Source organism: Vicugna pacos, chromosome 1 (genome assembly GCF_048564905.1).
Source record: "Vicugna pacos chromosome 1, VicPac4, whole genome shotgun sequence".
Taxonomy (NCBI): Eukaryota; Metazoa; Chordata; class Mammalia; order Artiodactyla; family Camelidae; genus Vicugna; species Vicugna pacos.
Window position 1 is genome coordinate 11,959,189 of NC_132987.1, and position 17,445 is coordinate 11,976,633.

At 33.5% G+C, this 17,445-nt stretch overlaps 1 protein-coding gene across 2 annotated transcripts in view; it reads right to left on the reverse strand.

The window, feature by feature from the left end:
• The window catches only part of TOP2B (DNA topoisomerase II beta), a 57,262-nt gene that overhangs the window by 8,397 nt on the left and 31,420 nt on the right, over positions 1-17,445 (reverse strand). For both annotated transcript variants that reach the window (XM_072950619.1, XM_072950603.1), the window contains exons 14-30: positions 17,243-17,353; positions 17,056-17,161; positions 15,720-15,829; positions 15,287-15,379; positions 15,075-15,189; positions 13,571-13,692; positions 13,219-13,367; positions 12,412-12,643; positions 10,647-10,781; positions 9,828-10,028; positions 8,593-8,788; positions 8,356-8,447; positions 5,246-5,401; positions 5,008-5,091; positions 3,479-3,673; positions 1,670-1,814; positions 1,282-1,443 (exon numbers count right to left, since the gene is read on the reverse strand). In XM_072950619.1, coding sequence (XP_072806720.1) covers positions 1,282-1,443; positions 1,670-1,814; positions 3,479-3,673; positions 5,008-5,091; positions 5,246-5,401; positions 8,356-8,447; positions 8,593-8,788; positions 9,828-10,028; positions 10,647-10,781; positions 12,412-12,643; positions 13,219-13,367; positions 13,571-13,692; positions 15,075-15,189; positions 15,287-15,379; positions 15,720-15,829; positions 17,056-17,161; positions 17,243-17,353 — 2,404 coding nt within the window. The remainder of the gene's footprint in view (positions 1-1,281; positions 1,444-1,669; positions 1,815-3,478; positions 3,674-5,007; positions 5,092-5,245; positions 5,402-8,355; positions 8,448-8,592; positions 8,789-9,827; positions 10,029-10,646; positions 10,782-12,411; positions 12,644-13,218; positions 13,368-13,570; positions 13,693-15,074; positions 15,190-15,286; positions 15,380-15,719; positions 15,830-17,055; positions 17,162-17,242; positions 17,354-17,445) is intronic.

Sequence of the window (17,445 nt, forward strand, 5' to 3'; positions counted from 1 at the left end):
AGACAGCGGGGCAATACTGCTCGTGCTAGGAGAGCGTAAGCTGATGACGTTACCAGGGTGTTGCCTGGATACGTAAATATCTCTCAAAAACGGTGACAAAAGTAGTCCTTATGACCACTGTAAAAGTGGCTGCTAATATAGGGTTTCCCATTTCTCCAAATACAGTAGACAAACTTTATAGGACTTCAGAAAGTGCTACATTTTCTCTTAACCTTTTGCATAAAAACTTCTATCTTCTCTTCACAGCAGTTTTACTATGATATAACAGAAAGTCATTTTTCAGATAAATGAGTAAAAACAGAGATAAGACTTCAATATTTAGCAAAACAATAATTTAATATAATGCATAAAAACATACCAACATGGAGCAAGGCACACTGGTACAATGCAAATAAGTTTTTTACTATAATTTCTAGCATATACTATGAATAAAATTTTAAAGTCACTTGCATGCTATACAATTCTATACTTCATTTTAGATGTATGGAAAAAGCCTAAACACAATTTTGAAGCATTTAATTCAATTAATCAATTTTCTTGTAAGTTGTTACTTGTGTTAAAAATTCACCTACATAATTATCTATGAAATTAGGAACAGAAATTCAATCACTTAAGGCCTGATTTAAGGCCTGAGATATCATTTTAAAAGTGTCTCCCAGAGATGGAACAATCATAATGTTTTATCATTCATTTTATGTAAATTAGGACTTAACAAAATTTGAGAAGAATCTATAAAATAGGACACTCATCAGTTTTTAATTATTTGAAGACTTCAAATTAATGAATATTCAGAAAGCATCAAATCACATGCTTAACAGCAATATGTATTAACAAAATGAGATTCTGCTGCCTAACTCTAGCACTGTAATTACCTAAATTACGCTGTGTGCATACGGAACCAGACTCCTAAAATAGGGGGAAATTTTTTATGGTACAAGGGGTAGAAAACAGAACAAAAAGAAAACTATAAAGCACTTCTAGGAGTCCTACTACACCAACGTACATTTTTTTTAACTAAATATCTTCAAACTACAGAGGGAATATAACCCAAACTTTATAATAAAAATCAGTAAGAAAACATGATTTATTTTAGAGAAATTTGTTTTATGTCCAACTTTGCTAGAAAAGATCATTCTGTAAAGCAGGTTTTTGTCTTTGTGAACTGTAACTTCTAATGTACTTCAGTAATGTTGATAATACAATAATACCACTTATATGAGTAATAACAACTTTGTCAAAGAATAATATATGATAAAATAGATAAATAATGTATCACAATACCAGCTGCTCTCCTAAGCAGAGAATCTCGTGGAATAACCACAGGTTCTGTTTCTTCCAAGTCACTTTCTGACTTGGATTCGTCATCTGACCAGGGATTCCGTTTCTTCACTTTCTTCGCGCTGGGTTTCCCAGAAGATGTGGGTGTTTTTCTCACCCTGGTACCTAAAATTAAAAGAACAATAAGACATGTACCAATGCCTATCCAAATGTCATTAGTGAAAATGAAACTATTAAAATGAAAAGTTCATCATAAAATGACAAAGTGCTTGTGACAACTTAAGACATTATTACTTCAACTACTAGGAAAAAAAAGCACAATCAAAAGAATCTAGTAACACCCTGTACATATAGAATTTCTCGCAAAAAATACTTTGTAACAGTTCCTCACCAGGCTCCTTTTTCTCCCTTTTGGGTTTGGGGCCTTTATTTATAGGCGCTGACGAGATCAGCACCTCTTCTCCTGTGCCTTCTACCGGTGTCCCACCGAATTCTTCATCAAATTCCACTTTCACTGTTGTGGTATCAAGATCGCCCTACACATTCAAAAGAAAGCCAAAAAATAAAAGTTAAATTAACACCGTGTATTTTAGAGATACATTTGTAGCCAACAGATCACTTTTTCAGCTCAGATGAGCAAAAAAAAAAAACAATAAAATGTGATTCTGTTGAGGTCCTAAGAGATGACTTTGATCAGACCATGTTTTACTTTATCTCATTTATCTGTAGCAAATTACACTGCTCACCACTCTAATCTTCTGGTATACTCTATGAGATGACAGCTTCTTAAAACCGACTATGAAAAATAAGAAGGCAGCTTTTGCTTATCAAAGCGACTTTCAGACTCATAGCTAAGGTACACCAAGAGATACCTGAAAAAATATGTATCTATAGCTCAGGCCTCCATATACGAGGCAAAAGTCTTTAGATTATTGAAGGAAAATATGCAACCCATGCCATGTACTGCTAGGCATTATCAGACAAAGTCCCCTGACCCTGAGACTATTAAAAGAGAAAGAGAGAAAGACATAAGGGCAAGTCATCACAACACAAATAACAAATACAGAGGGAGGAGGAACAGCGACCCACGAGAATTGAGCAGTCCTGCACAGGGCAGGGTCAGGGAAGACACCACGAAGGAGCCTTTCTGACTGGGCTTGGAAGAATCATGTACGTTCGCCAGGTGAGGAGAAGGAAGCAAAGATAATTACTCACACACTCTGCTAGGATTCAAGGAAAGATGAGAGGAAAGAGAAGCCAGATGGAAACACAGGAGAGGAATGTAGGTGCTAAATCACTGTATACTAGGAGTCACTGTGTAATGAGCAGGCTTTTTGTTTTTTGTGGAACATCATTCTGGTGGTAAGAGACCAGACTGAGAGGAATGAAGTGAAGAAAGGTAGAAGTCGTGATCAGATGGCTAGACATGGGAAAACAGGCTACAAGGATCACCTTAAATTACCTCAGAGAAAACATACTGAATTCCAAGACAGTGTCAACGAGGACCAAGAATAAGAGGGTAGATTTTGGAGCCATTTCATAGGCAATCAATAGAAAATAGTTGCTGACTAAAGGAGAAAACTCCCAGGTGTTTGACCCTATGTTAGTGACGGCTGACAGTGCCAGTAACTGAGACAAGACACAGAGGTGGAAGGGCAGGTTTCTAAACCAGGATAACGGTCATTTCAGGCATGCTGCACTGAGGGGTTTGGGGCACTCTGATAGCTGTATTAGCCTGGCACTCCTAAAAACACCATAGCTCAGGGACACCAACTAAAGAGTCATCACTATAAGTGAAAATTAGCCCTGGGCATAAATGAGGTCACTCAGAGAGACCATGTAAGCTGAGGAGAAATGTGCTGAGAACTGATCCTAACCCCGTCAGAAAATAAGAATAGCCATTTTCCTAAGGAGGAAGCCAGCTCTATGTGTAAGTGAACCTGTGAGCAGTGGGAAGCCAGGTAAGGGGGAAGCAGTGCAGGCCTCAGTTTATCAGAGCTGTAGAAGAGTGACCTGTCTGGTACCGCAAAGCCCCAGAGCTTCAAATGTTAGCTCTGTACAGAGAACTCCCCAATCTCACCCCAGCTCTGAGGCTCATTTCCCAAGCTCTAATTTAAGTACACAGTAAAATTAAAATACATATATACATCATTATGGAGGTCGACTCTACCAACGAGCTGAATCAAGAGGCACGTCATACCTTTTTCCTCTTCAGCAACTTTTTACTGGCATCTGCCTTCATAGCAGTAATTTCAGGAACCACTCTTCTCCCATAAGGTGAGGGCATTGTCTCTTCCAGTTGAAGCTTCTTCACCTTAGGTTTGCCAACTTTACCTTTTATTGCTTTTCCAGCCATTCCAGCTAGAACGTCTTCTCGTTCTTGCGCTTCCACTCTCTGATGCGTAATCATAAAGGATGGGGAAGAGGACGATGCATGACAACTCATGAGAAAAGACAATCACTCCTGCCTAAGACATTAAAACTACTATTGTTTATTCACTAAAGAACAAGCTTCCATTCCAGGCGATCTAATTCAAGCAAAAACCAAAAAATTCTAAGTCAGAAGACCTGGTTTGTAGTCCCAAATCCGACTAACTTCTCATCTGTAATACAAGGGGGTAGTAACTAAATGACCTACATGGTCCCCTCCAATTCTAGGATCCTACGATGTATTATGGAATCAAGACTTCTGATGACCTGGTATCAGAATCGCAGCAAATTATACAAAAAGGCATCTCTGTTAACAAATATCAAGCTATTCTTTACTCTTGCTTTAGCTTACTTCATCTTTAATGGATATTAATTTTTAACTATAAATGTCAGCAGGAAAAAAAGGGTCTCAAATGTTTTCAAATCTAATTCATAATTATATAAGAAAAGTATAAATCAAGGCAAACTTATATTGCAGTATTAAGGGAAACTAAAATGATAGCACTAAAAAATGCCAGAAATTCTGTTAGGCAACTAATATACCACACTCATTCCTAAGAGTTTTAATTCTGACTAGGCCATGAAAATAAAACTAGAGCACGTGGGCAATAAATCAATGAAGCAACTAAAAAGCAAGATGTGTAAGTAATGTCATACGAGTAATAATAAATAGTAATTTATCATATGCTATGCAAAATCAGATGATCATACTGCTACCAGGAATTTAATTCTAAGATTTTAAATGGATTAACTGCTTAAAAACAGATTAGGCAATTTTAGAAAAAGTTTGTATTTTATATCTTCCTCTATATTTCTTCTTTTCTCTTTTAAATTGGAGTTCTACCTGGAGAAAACTAAGTTATAACAAAAAAATATTAAAATTTCTCTGTTAAAAGCCTGAAGAGACTATCAGTCTACTTTTTAAAAATCAAAGTACCTAAAAAATAAAATAAAAGTACCTATATTCAATCATATATACATTGCTCTTAACTCTTTGAGGGAAAACATTAAATTGAATCAATAAGCTAATTTGAAGTCAGTCAAGAAATTTTAACTAATAGAAACTAGTAGAATTTAATTTATTCTAAATTTCAACTCTATAGCTCTCATTCATCTACACCAGACATAACTTTTCTTTATGACTTCATATAGCTAAAAGCTTAATCGTAATGCAGCTTACAAAAACATTAACCTTCACAGAGTTAAAAGAAACTCTGGGGTAATTAAATTTTAAAAATGTTCATTCTTGTGTCATAAGCATTACTTTTCCAAATATACTTTAATGGAAACTTAACCTACCTCCAGTTCTTCAACGAAAGCTGCTAAATCTTCTTTCCAAAGATCTGAAGGAGATTTTCTTTTAAGATCACTGACCTCTCTCCCCTATAATAAAAAAAAGCAGTATGATTTAGATGTTCAATAATTTTAAAACATATACATAAAGGGTAAATCAAAGTATTTATTTTTGGAAAAGAAAAACAAAGATATGGATAATACTGAAACAGTTTCAAATTATTTAACCCACAAAAGTTCATACTTTTGCATCTCTCTGTTTAATCAGTTCTTCAACTTTTTCTTTAGTAAGAGACCACAGAGACATATTTAAAATATAATTAAAATCAGGGCCTGAAGGAGTTCCTGAATCAGAGGAACTATCATCATGCTGGTTTTGTGTTTCTTCCTCTTCTGCTGCCTGTAAAAAATAATAAACTTTATATTAAAGTCCTGTATAATATCAAATCAATGTTGAATTTTATTGAATACTGAGTTTCAAATTCCATACATACTACACTCTTAATGCTACATCTTCAGGGTGGTGGACTTATTTTAGATTATCTGTAAGATTACCTATGAATATATATCGCCTATAAAAAGTTTAAATTTTCTAAACATACACAGTAAAGTCATCAAAAGGAATGGTATATTCAGTCCCTATTTATCCAGGAATCTGATGAAAAATTAACTGCTTGTGAAGACACTACATCTTAAAATTAATAGAGCAGAACTAATGTTTTATCATTGCATTTTGTCCAATTTTTATATGGTGAGTGAATGAGCAATCTGAAACCTAAAATAAATATCACTTATGAAGAACGTTTCATGGTTACAATAAATATGCTAAGGTAGTCACTCACTAAGGATGAATTCTTAATACAAATTCTCTCCAGCAAGAATATTCAGGTAAGGACTAAGAAAAAAGTTCACTTAAGAATTTATGAGCTGGTGAGTTAGTGTAAGAATTGTTTAAACTATTCTAAAATTGTGTTCATAAGATCTTTTTTTCATAGAAACAGTTTCAATAAAAAAACTTACGCTAATATTAAATTTCAAACTCCAATGAATTTAATAGAAATTATTATAGGTGACATCACCTTTAAAATTTTTTAAGTAACAACAGCTGTTAAATAAAATTGCATCTCAATTGTTAAAGGCACTCTGATAATTAAAAGTGACTGAGTTGGGGGGTATAGCTCAGTGGTAGAGTGAGTGCTTAGCATGTACAAGGTCCCAGGTTCAATCCCCAGTACCTCCATTAAAAAAAAAAAATTAAAAAATAAAAATGACTGAGTTAACCTGATACTCCATAAAACAAAAAGTTCACTTCTAGTAACCAAAAAAGAAAAAAAAGACCTTTACAACTTAATTAAAAATTTTCAGTAAAATAATGTATATATACAAAGTAAAGTTTAAGTGTACTTTAGAAGGGATAAAAATAAAAATTGCAAAGCAAGATACTTCATTACATAAACAAAAGTATAAACTCAATTAAGTAACATTAGCCAAATAAGGACTGCTGGTGTTGAGTTGATAGATTAATAAGGACCTAGATAATTTATGACAAATTAATTCAGTCTATAGTTTTTGAAATTTCTTCATGAAATAGTGTGTTGCTATGGAATATTAAGGTTGTTACACCACTATTAAAATATCATTAGAGTGTCTTAAAATCCTGTTTAGACCCACACTTCAGAAGTCTGTTTGCTCTAGGTTTTGAAGACAGACCAAGTACTGTTAAGGAGTGCTCTGTGAATATGTGTGTCTATCACTGTCAATGTGAAGGTGACTAAGGATGCTCTGAGAAACCAAGGAAAAAAAAATCTTTCAAGTTCCAGTGACAGAATTCTACTATGTTTTTAATCTTCTAATTATCTGCTTTATAACTCTCTCTTCTCCAACACTACATACAACAGGACACTCTTATAAAAGAGCAGCTCCTTTTGTTTCTTGAATCCCCAGAGTGAACACGTGGCCAAGATGCTGAGAAAATTTTGATGGTAATGATGAAATTATTGAAATCAAGCACTAGCTTTTACCCATGAAGTCTACTTCTACCAGAAGGGCATTCTCAAACCCTGAACATCTTTATTTTTTAAAACTAAACATTAAATTCATTAGTTAACTAGCTAATTTTTTAAAATATATGATTTAAACCAACAGTGATACAGAAGGGCAAGTAGTGTATAAACCATAATTTAGGGTTTCAGAGTGTGATAAAACACACTGAAAGGAAAGCAAAGTGCTTGAATCATCTGAATTTTGAACACTCCCCATCTTGCCTACTCCATTTTCCTCAAAAAACAAATACACCTATTATCTTAAATGTAATTGCTAAATATATCATTTATTCTAATTTTATCCACTCTAACATACGACATTCTATTGACTATTTAAAACTGAGAAAAACAATGTAAATGAAAGCAGTATTTCAATGTAGTCTGATGAAAAACATTATGGGTGAGAACTCATAAATGTATGGAAGTTTAAAGTTTCAGTTCAAATTTTGTCACCAATCATAACTATTTTTTAAAGATGCTAATATCATTATCAGTATCGTACATACACATACACACAATATGTTAATTAAGTATACGAAAATCATTTTCAATTTCCTTCCTTTTGTACATTTGTGTTCTCAATCACAATGTTGTACTGCCTTTTAAAATTTTTCTTTAAATCATATGCAGTAAATAGTAAGAAGCTAATTCTTGAGAGGAACTGCAAAGTTTCAGTACTGCATTCACTGAATATTAGTCCTCTATGATCTAAAATGGGACAAGTTCACTAATGAAACATCAGACTTTTAATCTGAAGTTCCAGAGTTGAAATCTCCAGCCAAAGATCTAAGCATGGGTCAGAGCACATACTTGGTGCTCAGTAAGTACTGATAAATATTGAACATATTGTGTCTTGTCTCCCCAGCATAAACCAAAACCAGATCAAGTGAATGGTGGCTGGACACCATACTGTGACCACAAACTGACCAGGGTGAAATGATTTCTGTGCTACCAATGTAGTTCCCAGATGGCATAATGCACCTCACAAAACCACCACCACCACCACCACCACAGCCCTTTAACGGCAGGCTCAGAGACAGGGCTGAGGAGACTGAGCTACCTTCTCAGACCTGGAGGCACTTCTCCAGGCCCTGGTTGAGCCACACTAGCAAAGTGCTTTGCGGTGGGAATGCACTGAAAATTCCTGTCCTGTATCTGTTTTGTGGGTAAACAGAAGACTTCAGTCTCCAAACAGATCACTCAGCACCGTTAGCAGTACTAAATTTAAAATTCAGGGGTTGGATTTGTTTTGTTTTGCTTTGGAAGTTGCTTTTAAAAGCTTCTCTGAATGTCTCGTTCTGCAAATGATTACCTTTTCTTGTGCTTCTTTCCAGGCTTTCACTGGGTCAGATTCATAACCTCTCTGGACTAACATTTGAATCAAATCTTTCTTTGACCTATTCTCTATGTGAGGGAAAAATAAAGTTAGGATCAAGAAAAGAGATTCAATTTGTATTTGTTTATATTCTACTGATAAAAATGTCTTCTATTAACAAAGTTTTTTTATCCATTTTAAATAATGTTCAAATTTTTAAAAGTTGCCTCTTACCTATAGTAATTTTCCCTTGTATCTTCTCTAAAATGAAACGGGCTTGATTGTTAAGCTTTGTAGATTCTGCTCCCAACATTCCTACAAGCCATTCTTTACGTAAACCATAATAGCTTAACCGTAAATCAAAGAATTCTTTTAAAATGTCTTGCACAGTTTCATACTTCTTCAGACATCCCATATGATCAAAGAGTACCTAAGCAAAACAAAAAGTTTTTGAAGATTATGCAAAAGTTTTAAAGATTACGTAAACCCTATTGGTATTAACTTGTATGACACCTACAGTATTTAAAATAACCATAATACACTTATGTGAACACACACCAGCCCTAAAAGCCATTAAACACAACCAAAATTAAGCACATTTCTGTAAATATTCCTTTGGTGATGCCAAGAAACTGGTAAATTCAATTCTCAAAACTATGAAAATATTTAAAATAGGAATAATTTTGAAAGATAAAATAGGTACTTTAGAAAAGTTCTTATTTATAAGTATACAAACTATGGCTATAAAACCACCTAATAAAATTTTTCAAACTAAAAATACATTCTATCAATAAGTTCAGAATATTAAATTTAAGGTTCTTTTTCCTCCCATATACTAAATGGATGTGCATCTGCCTCTCTTTTTTGTTTTTTATAAATGTGCTATAATTCACTCAAACTTCAATTTGGGGGGAAATTTTACTTCTTCTCTGTCCTTTTTCAATCATCCTTGCTTGGCAGATTATGGCACTTTCTCAATCACTGTGCTACTGTTGGATTTTTCTTCTTTTACTCTCTCGTACGTCCAAAAGCTAATTTGGAATGGAACAAGGGTAATTATACATTTTCATTTTTTACCTCCCTTCCCAATTATATACAAACACTAATATATAAGTTTAATAAAGCAGATTAGAATTATGAGATGAATACTCCCCAATTAAAATGCTAATAGAAACAGGCAGAAGGCACATGGAAATCTTGCAACAATCATTTTCATAACTTTCAGTCAGTGTATGTGAGGGTGTGTGTATCCTGTGTGTTTTGAGCCCATATCCACAAATACAGAGCTGGAGTTAAGAGCAGAGGATAAGATTAGAGGGAAAGAAATGTATTTCTAGATTCGTCAGCACATATACAAGTGGGAAAACGCATTCAAATTTGCTACAGCCACTCCCATCTGAAGCCAATTACAAAAATCCAACTTACAGCATGCAAGAAAGGTTAAATTCATAGTAAATCTAGTCAATTACCATGGAATTACAAGTAAGAGTAGTCTGAAGTTTAAAAACTTTGTGCAATCCAGCAGCTTCTGCTTGAGCTAGTTTCTCTTCAGTCATTTTCACCACAAATTTCACAGTTGTATCAGTATGATATTCTTTATAATCAGAAATTAATGCTGGTGTTTTATCTGTTCCATTTAGCATAGGTTCTAAAACCTGTTCTTTGTACACCTATAAAAGATTTAAAAATAAGTAATTCTTTCATGACATATATTCATGTTCTCTTACCACAAGTCATGCAATTTTTAAAAAATTCTCAACCGCAGTGGAGAAAAAAGGGGAACCCTCCATCTCTATCATCTCCTGCCCCATCACTATGGAAGACAATATATGGGGATCTCAATGGAGAGAGAAGATAAACAAGGTAATGGTTCCGACCTACTCACACTCAAAGGGCAAGGAAAAGGCTAAGAGCATAACGAGATGGCATAAGCTAGAACTGACAAGAGGTGACACACATACGTTTGATACTGATCGACATGAATTTATTGACCATATTTATAAGGGTTCAAATCACTATTTTTTACATATTATTCTATTCATTTCAATATAAACAAAGATAATAGTCTTAAAACTAGCTTAAGTCATTCTACATTTAGGTAAGTTAAAAAGCTTTTAAATTACCATTTGAAGAATCAAAGCACAAACTCGAATGAGTCAAAAATGTATACAGGAATGTTCAAACACTATACAGAAACAGTGCGAACGTTGACAGAATCATGTTCTTACCAGAAAGCATTGCTTAACTTAACTGCCCTCCTCACAGGCTGCGCACATACTCATACCAACCTGTGTCCAAGTTCTAACTGGAAGCTCTGTAATCTCTACTGTGTTTCTATCCACCACAAATATTTCACCACTGACTGCATATTGGTTTTGACCAAGTTCTTGGATAGTTCCTTTAAAGTTTTTGTAGTTTGGCAGCTGCGGAGAAAAATAAAATACCTTGAGGTCCTGCCTTCTCATTTGAGTGCCAGTGCCACATGTGAATGCCCCTTAGTCGATAGTATATTGCTACTGCCAAGTTAACATGACCAGAACTAAATTCCTCTCATCCGCAAGTCCTTCTCAAAATAATCACTCAATCTTGAATTCACAGCTTCTGTTAATACAATCTCAACATTCCCCCAATCTCAAAACCTTAGTATCATCTTTCCTAGTCTTCCAAGAATATTCCTTTTTTCCAGCCTATACCCTCCATACTTCCTTCTCCCCTAGATTAATAATCCTTTAAATTCAAACTCCTCAGATAGTACATTAAAAGCCTTCCACAATCTGGACCCAATCTAACTTTCTAACTTTTCTCCAATGACCTGCCTTCCAGATCAGTCCTCTTCTCCCACATTTTTATTTCTGAATAGTCTCACTTTCACTCACTCCCTCTACCAGCCCTGACAATTATTCAGCTCTGCACACCCCATACATCTATCTAAATCTTACTCAGCCTAATTATAAGTGATCTCTTCCTCTTCTAAAATTCATATCTATTATTGTCATTAAGGAATTAGGCATATAGTACAGGACATTTCTTCTGGCACACTGAGCAACTACTGGTATCCTTCACTGTAAACTTCATGCCCAGATGTCTTGCCTTGACAACACATTAACTTTCTGAAGACAGGAATTGGTACTTCATCTCACCACTTAGCCACAGTATCATATATATGACAAACATGTACTGATCAAATATACTGACTTAATAAACACTCTAAAATGCACCTGAAACAATTAAAATAAAATGCTATACTCATAAAAAGTAATTTGATACCTGTTAGAAATACTTTGAAGTACTATAAAGTATTTAGAAGAAAAACATTTTAAATCACCCTCATAATCTAATATTTTGTTTTCTTTTAAAATACAAAAATGAAATAAAACTTGGAGAGAGATACATAAAAATATTAAGTCTTTTTCTACATACCAGAAGTATTTTTTCTCTGCTTATCTGTATCTTCTACAATAAGCACGTTCATTTTTATAATAAAAATATATTTAAGTGTATCATGATAAAAGGAAATTTCTAGGTGATTTTAAATCATGTAAAAGAGGGTAAGACACTTTTTTTGAGAAGTTTTTCTTGGAGGAAGTTTGGAGGAAGAAGCAAACACAGTGAATGATGTAAGAAAGGGGCAAAAATTTTAAAGTATGGGATATATTAAAATATATACAATGTGTTTCTAAGCATCCTTACAACACTAATATGACTCAGTAATTTAAAGGCAAAAACATAAAGCTGCGTATAATTTTGTCATGAAAACATTTTATAATTTAAATATCTGAAAGCCTGAAATACAGACTACTTTAAAATTTTAATAAACAGTTTCTCCCCATATATCTTATCCCCAGGCTTTTTCCAAACTTTATATCTTTTAGACTGTAAGCACATATCAAGCTACACATTAATAAGGTCTCTATTGTCTACAATATGTTCTAAAATGAAAATGGTTCCATTACTTTTCTAAAATGATTGGCCTTTGTAGTTTTCACATTATCATTTGTTAAAAAAAAAACCCAAAACCAAAAACAATATAAGCAGTAAGTTCTACATAATTACCATGGGATGAGGATCCAAGCCATCCAGCATTCGTCTGACATTGTTCACAATTTCCCTAGCATCATAGTTGGGTAGTTTACAAGCCCATCCTGTACCAATGCCCTCAGCACCATTTATTAAAACCATGGGAATTATGGGAATATACCACTCAGGCTCTACACGTTGATTATCATCATAAAGGAATTTAAGCAAGTTGTCATCCACAGCAGGAAAAAGCAGTCTTGCTAGAGAGCTAATAAAAAGAAAAACAAAAACATGGAACAATTTCACAGTTTAAAAAAATAAAACTTAATACATAATTAAAGACTTTATATTTCAAAAAATCTTTTAAAAAGAATGCACTTCTTTTAAGAATTTTGGTTACAACTGTTTAACTTAAACTTTTTAACAATAAAATTTACCTAACTTTATTACTGAATATATTTCTCTCAGGCACAAAGCCAGAATAAAAATAGCCCTATTTCACTTATGTTACTTACTGACTCAAATGCCTAAATTCTTAGTACTGATAAATAACTTTTTAAGGATTTCCTCTTATTCTGACTAAACCACAAAACCCATCTTCAGCTTAAAAAATAAAGTGGGATCAGAAAAAAATCCTTACTTTCATTAGGACTGGTTTCACCAATAATTCATAAAAATTGAGATCAACAAATTTCATTCTACATGTGATAAATAATTTGAAACATTCACCCTCAACATAATAACCCAATCATCTCTCTCCATAGTAACAACTCTATTACACATTTGGTTAGTTCCAATAAACTTCAAATAAAACTTTATACCATTACATCAACAAATTATTACCTTAACATTGTGAAAATATAACGAGGACTTGCAGCATCTTTGCCCCCATGAAGCCGAGTTCCAAACTGACCAATAGGCTGAAGCAAGTTAATGTTGTTACTTCCCACAAAGTTTTGAGCCAAATTCACAATAGTCATCATCAATGCTTGCTACAGGACGGAAACAAACAGAATATAACATTAATATTCTAAATTTTCTGTATGTACATTTCCTAATTTTTATTAAAACCCAAACTCTCAATCCTCTTACATTTCCAAAGGCCTAATAAAAGGAAAAATACTGTATTATGCTTAATTATCATTCTTCATGCCAATAAGTATAGCTCTCAATTGATTTCAATCTCAATGCTTACTTCTCCATGATGGTAAGCGGACATCTCAGCCACAGATCCAGCCAACTGGGCAACTTTCACTTCGCGTTTATCATTCCTCTTAAAACAGGTAAATAAAACTTTTCGTTGGCCTGGTTTAAAGCCTATTTTTAAAAAGAACAACCCTCTTTTTAAAATATTGCTCAAGTTATAGTTATAATGTTTCTTTTAGTGACAACAGTGTTCTATATATTCAAAAGAAAAAAAGCAAAGATATAGTTTGCTGCTTCTGAAAAAATAACTAAAATTGTTTACCTGAGCTTCTGTAACAAATAAGTACATATTAACGCCTTTTATACTGTCTCAGTCTATTCCAAAAGTGAAGTACCAATTGAAAGACCTCCTTTGGGTCTTAAAGAACTACTCAGTGGCACCAAACTCCTTTCAAGGAGTTTCCAAACACTCATATGCCCAAAATGTCAGTTGTAATTAAAGTACCAGCAAGCCATCAATCAGCCTGAAAACTATTATTAGAATGTCCTAAATCAGGCAAACTCTTATAAAGAAGAGATGTATTCTAATATTTAAGAATGCAGGCTTTAGAATCTCCCTAATCTGGATACTCTTCTCAACTTGGCTATGTGATTTTTTGTAAATTATTAAACCAGTAAGACTCAGTCTCCTCATCAGTGTAACAGAAATTATTGCCTCCCTAATAGGGTGATCATAAGGGTAACATGAGACAACGCAAGCAAAGCACTCTGCTTCCTTATCATCCTTCTTGCTCCAGTCCAGTGAGCTTAGTAATAAACTTTTCAGTAAATGCTAGCTATCATCACCATCATCGTGGGCCAGAGCATGGCAGAAACAAAAGGATGATAAAATAAGGCCACTTTCCTTGAGAATTTTATAATCTAATTGAGGAGGCAAAATTAACACAAGTAAAATAAGACGCACACAATTGTTGGCATAGAAGTTTACAAGCATCTGAGACCACTTCAGACTGCAATTATTAGGCAACGTGTTAGAAAAGGGATGTAACTTAAAGCTAGCACTAGATGAATTGGCAGAATGTTAGCTGAAAAAACAAGAAACATAAAGATCCACTAATTTGCTAAAAGTTACAAAATCAAAATCAAAAAGCTCTTGAAAGAAGACTAAACTCTGCTCTAATGTCAAGTTAAATAAGTTAAAAGCATGAGGTTTTGGGGTAATGAGGAATAAAGGTGGTTTTAAAATTCATTCTCTGATAAATACTTTAGAACTTATCATAATCTCATTTTACTTCTTATTTTAGAAAGTCTCCAACAACTGGGGGGCAAAATCTTTAACAATTTGCCTTATCGTTAATTTTCTTTAAAAATTCAACATGGTTTTAAAAGATTCAAATTAAAGAATACAAAACATTTCAGAACTACTAAAACATCTCAAGAGCAACTTCAGAATTTTAAATTTACTATTATGAGGATGGCTTAAAGTTCATGAAATTAAAATATACTTGATAAAAAACAAAAATGAGAAAGATTCTTAAACAAAAGCTACTTACCATCAACAAGAGATGGTATAGACCTTTCATTGTCTGAGTTTGAGAAGAGAATCAATTCTTTGTTGATGAAATCATTGTAAGTCAAATGTTTTGTTGCTGTACCATATAAAAATTGCTAAGAGAGAAGTTATACAGCAATTATGTCATTATTATTGCATGAATTTTAGTCTCTTTCTCTTTCTTCCCCCAGATCACCACTCTTTCTGACTAACCTCTGGTAAGCCATGTAACCTACGCTGTCTCCGATCTTCCATGAAATTTGTTAACCATTCTTTTCTGTCATCGATCTTCTTCTTACTGAATGCCTGAAAGATTCCAGGTAACAATTTCACACATTGAAAAATAAAATGAATTTCATAATAAAATTAAAATGCATAAAAGCAAATAACTACTTATTAATTTCTGGGAAATTAAGGTTTTTTCCAATATGCTTTTATCAGAAATACACTTGAATAGAGGTCTTTGAATTAAAGACTTATCAAGGTAGGGCACAATCTGGGGTGGTGGAGCATGACACTAAGATTAACCAGGCTGGCCTTTAGAATTCAAAAGAAACTTATTACAGAAAACCAAGACTGGGAAGAAAAGTATAGCAGATACAGGGAATGGGTATTAGGAGAGACTTTTTAAAATTAACTTGATTACCAAGGTAATGGCAGCATCATCTTCAGGACCAGCATATCTAAATAAGATGCGGTGCCTTTCCATATCAGCAAAATACTCCTTTGCTTCTTTAGCTGTACTGGTACCCAGCCCTGCACAATTTTAAAAATAAAAGTGAAAATAAGCCAAACAGAGAAAGACTACTGTATGATCTCACTTATATATGGAATCTTGAAAAAAAAAAGTCAACCTTAAGGTAACAGAGTATAGAATGGTGGCTGCCAGTGTTGGGAAGGAGAGGGAAACGGGGAGATGTCTGTCAAAGGGTACAAACTTTCAGTTACAAGATAAAAAAGCTGTGGGGAATCCAATGTATAGCATAATGCTTATAGTTAAGAATGCTATATTGTATACTTGAAAATTGCTAAGAGAGTGGATCTTAAAAGTTCTCACCATAAAAAAAAGGTAACTGAGATAATGGATATTAACTTGACTGTGGTAATCATTTCACAATATATACATATATCATCATGTTTACACCTTAAATACATACAATTTTATTTGTCAACTATACCTCAATAAAGCTGAAAAAATTTTTAAGTAAATCATAAACATCAATGGCTGTTTAAAATCACTAGGTGAAGAGCTATGGATCAAGCTGGCAACACCTACACCAAGTGATCAATTTTAATAGACAAAAAAGACAAACAAAGCCGCCTATTAAATGCTTTTGTCATATATACCTAATCCAGATCTGATCAAGCCTCTGATTTAACTACCAGTTAACAAAAAGCAAGGGGCAGAGGAACATGCTACACATTTAATGAAACTGTAAGGATAATTAGCAAAACCCAGGATGCGGGAAATTATACAAAAAATCCAACTTTTTGAATAAATAAATTCTAAGGGAAAAATATGAAAAGGGAAACAGTATATTAATATTTAAAAGACTTATCAACCAGAAATAAACATTTTTAATACAATCAGGAGAATTTTAACATGGATTGAATATTTAAGGTTATTAAAGAAGGTATGATAATGGTATTACGGGCAAAAAAAATTCTTTTAGTGATACGTACTAGAGTATTATTGAAATAATTAATGCCTGGAAGCTATTTCAAACTAATGGGATGGCGAAGAGAAGAGTTTAGATGAAACAAGACTGGCCGTGAAATGGTGATTGTTTAAGTACATGGGAAGCCCCTTCTACGACTCTCTCTACTTACATCAAATTTTCCATAACAATTCTTTAAAAACCAGTAATGGCTATTTCTGAAGGCTAAAAGAGACAAACTTGGAAAATACCTATAATGTGCTCATGAAAATAAATTTATGTCAGTAGTAACTTCACAAAATTTAAGTGTTTTAGAATACAAACCTTTGTAGTATTTTATTTTCCAGGCTTTCTGGTTTTCTATATGTTTTTTCCACTCATCAAATTCAGGAATACTGTAGAAGGAAAGTTCCTGCTTATTTTTGCTAGCCTTAAATGAAGAATAAAAAAAATTAGTTTTTCTGTTGCTTTTTAAGACAACAATATAAAAATGTATTGATGTAAATAGTACCTTTACAATAGGAGTAATGAACTCTTCAAGGAAACCATGCTTCAAAAGTGATGGCCAGTTGTGATGGATGAAATTAATAAGCAGGCCTTTTATGTGAGAACCATCTTGATCCTAAATAAATGTTAGTAAAGAGTGCTATAACAATTTCATGAAATATAGCTACTTATATAATCAGATTTTTAAATGTATAAATGCACATAAGA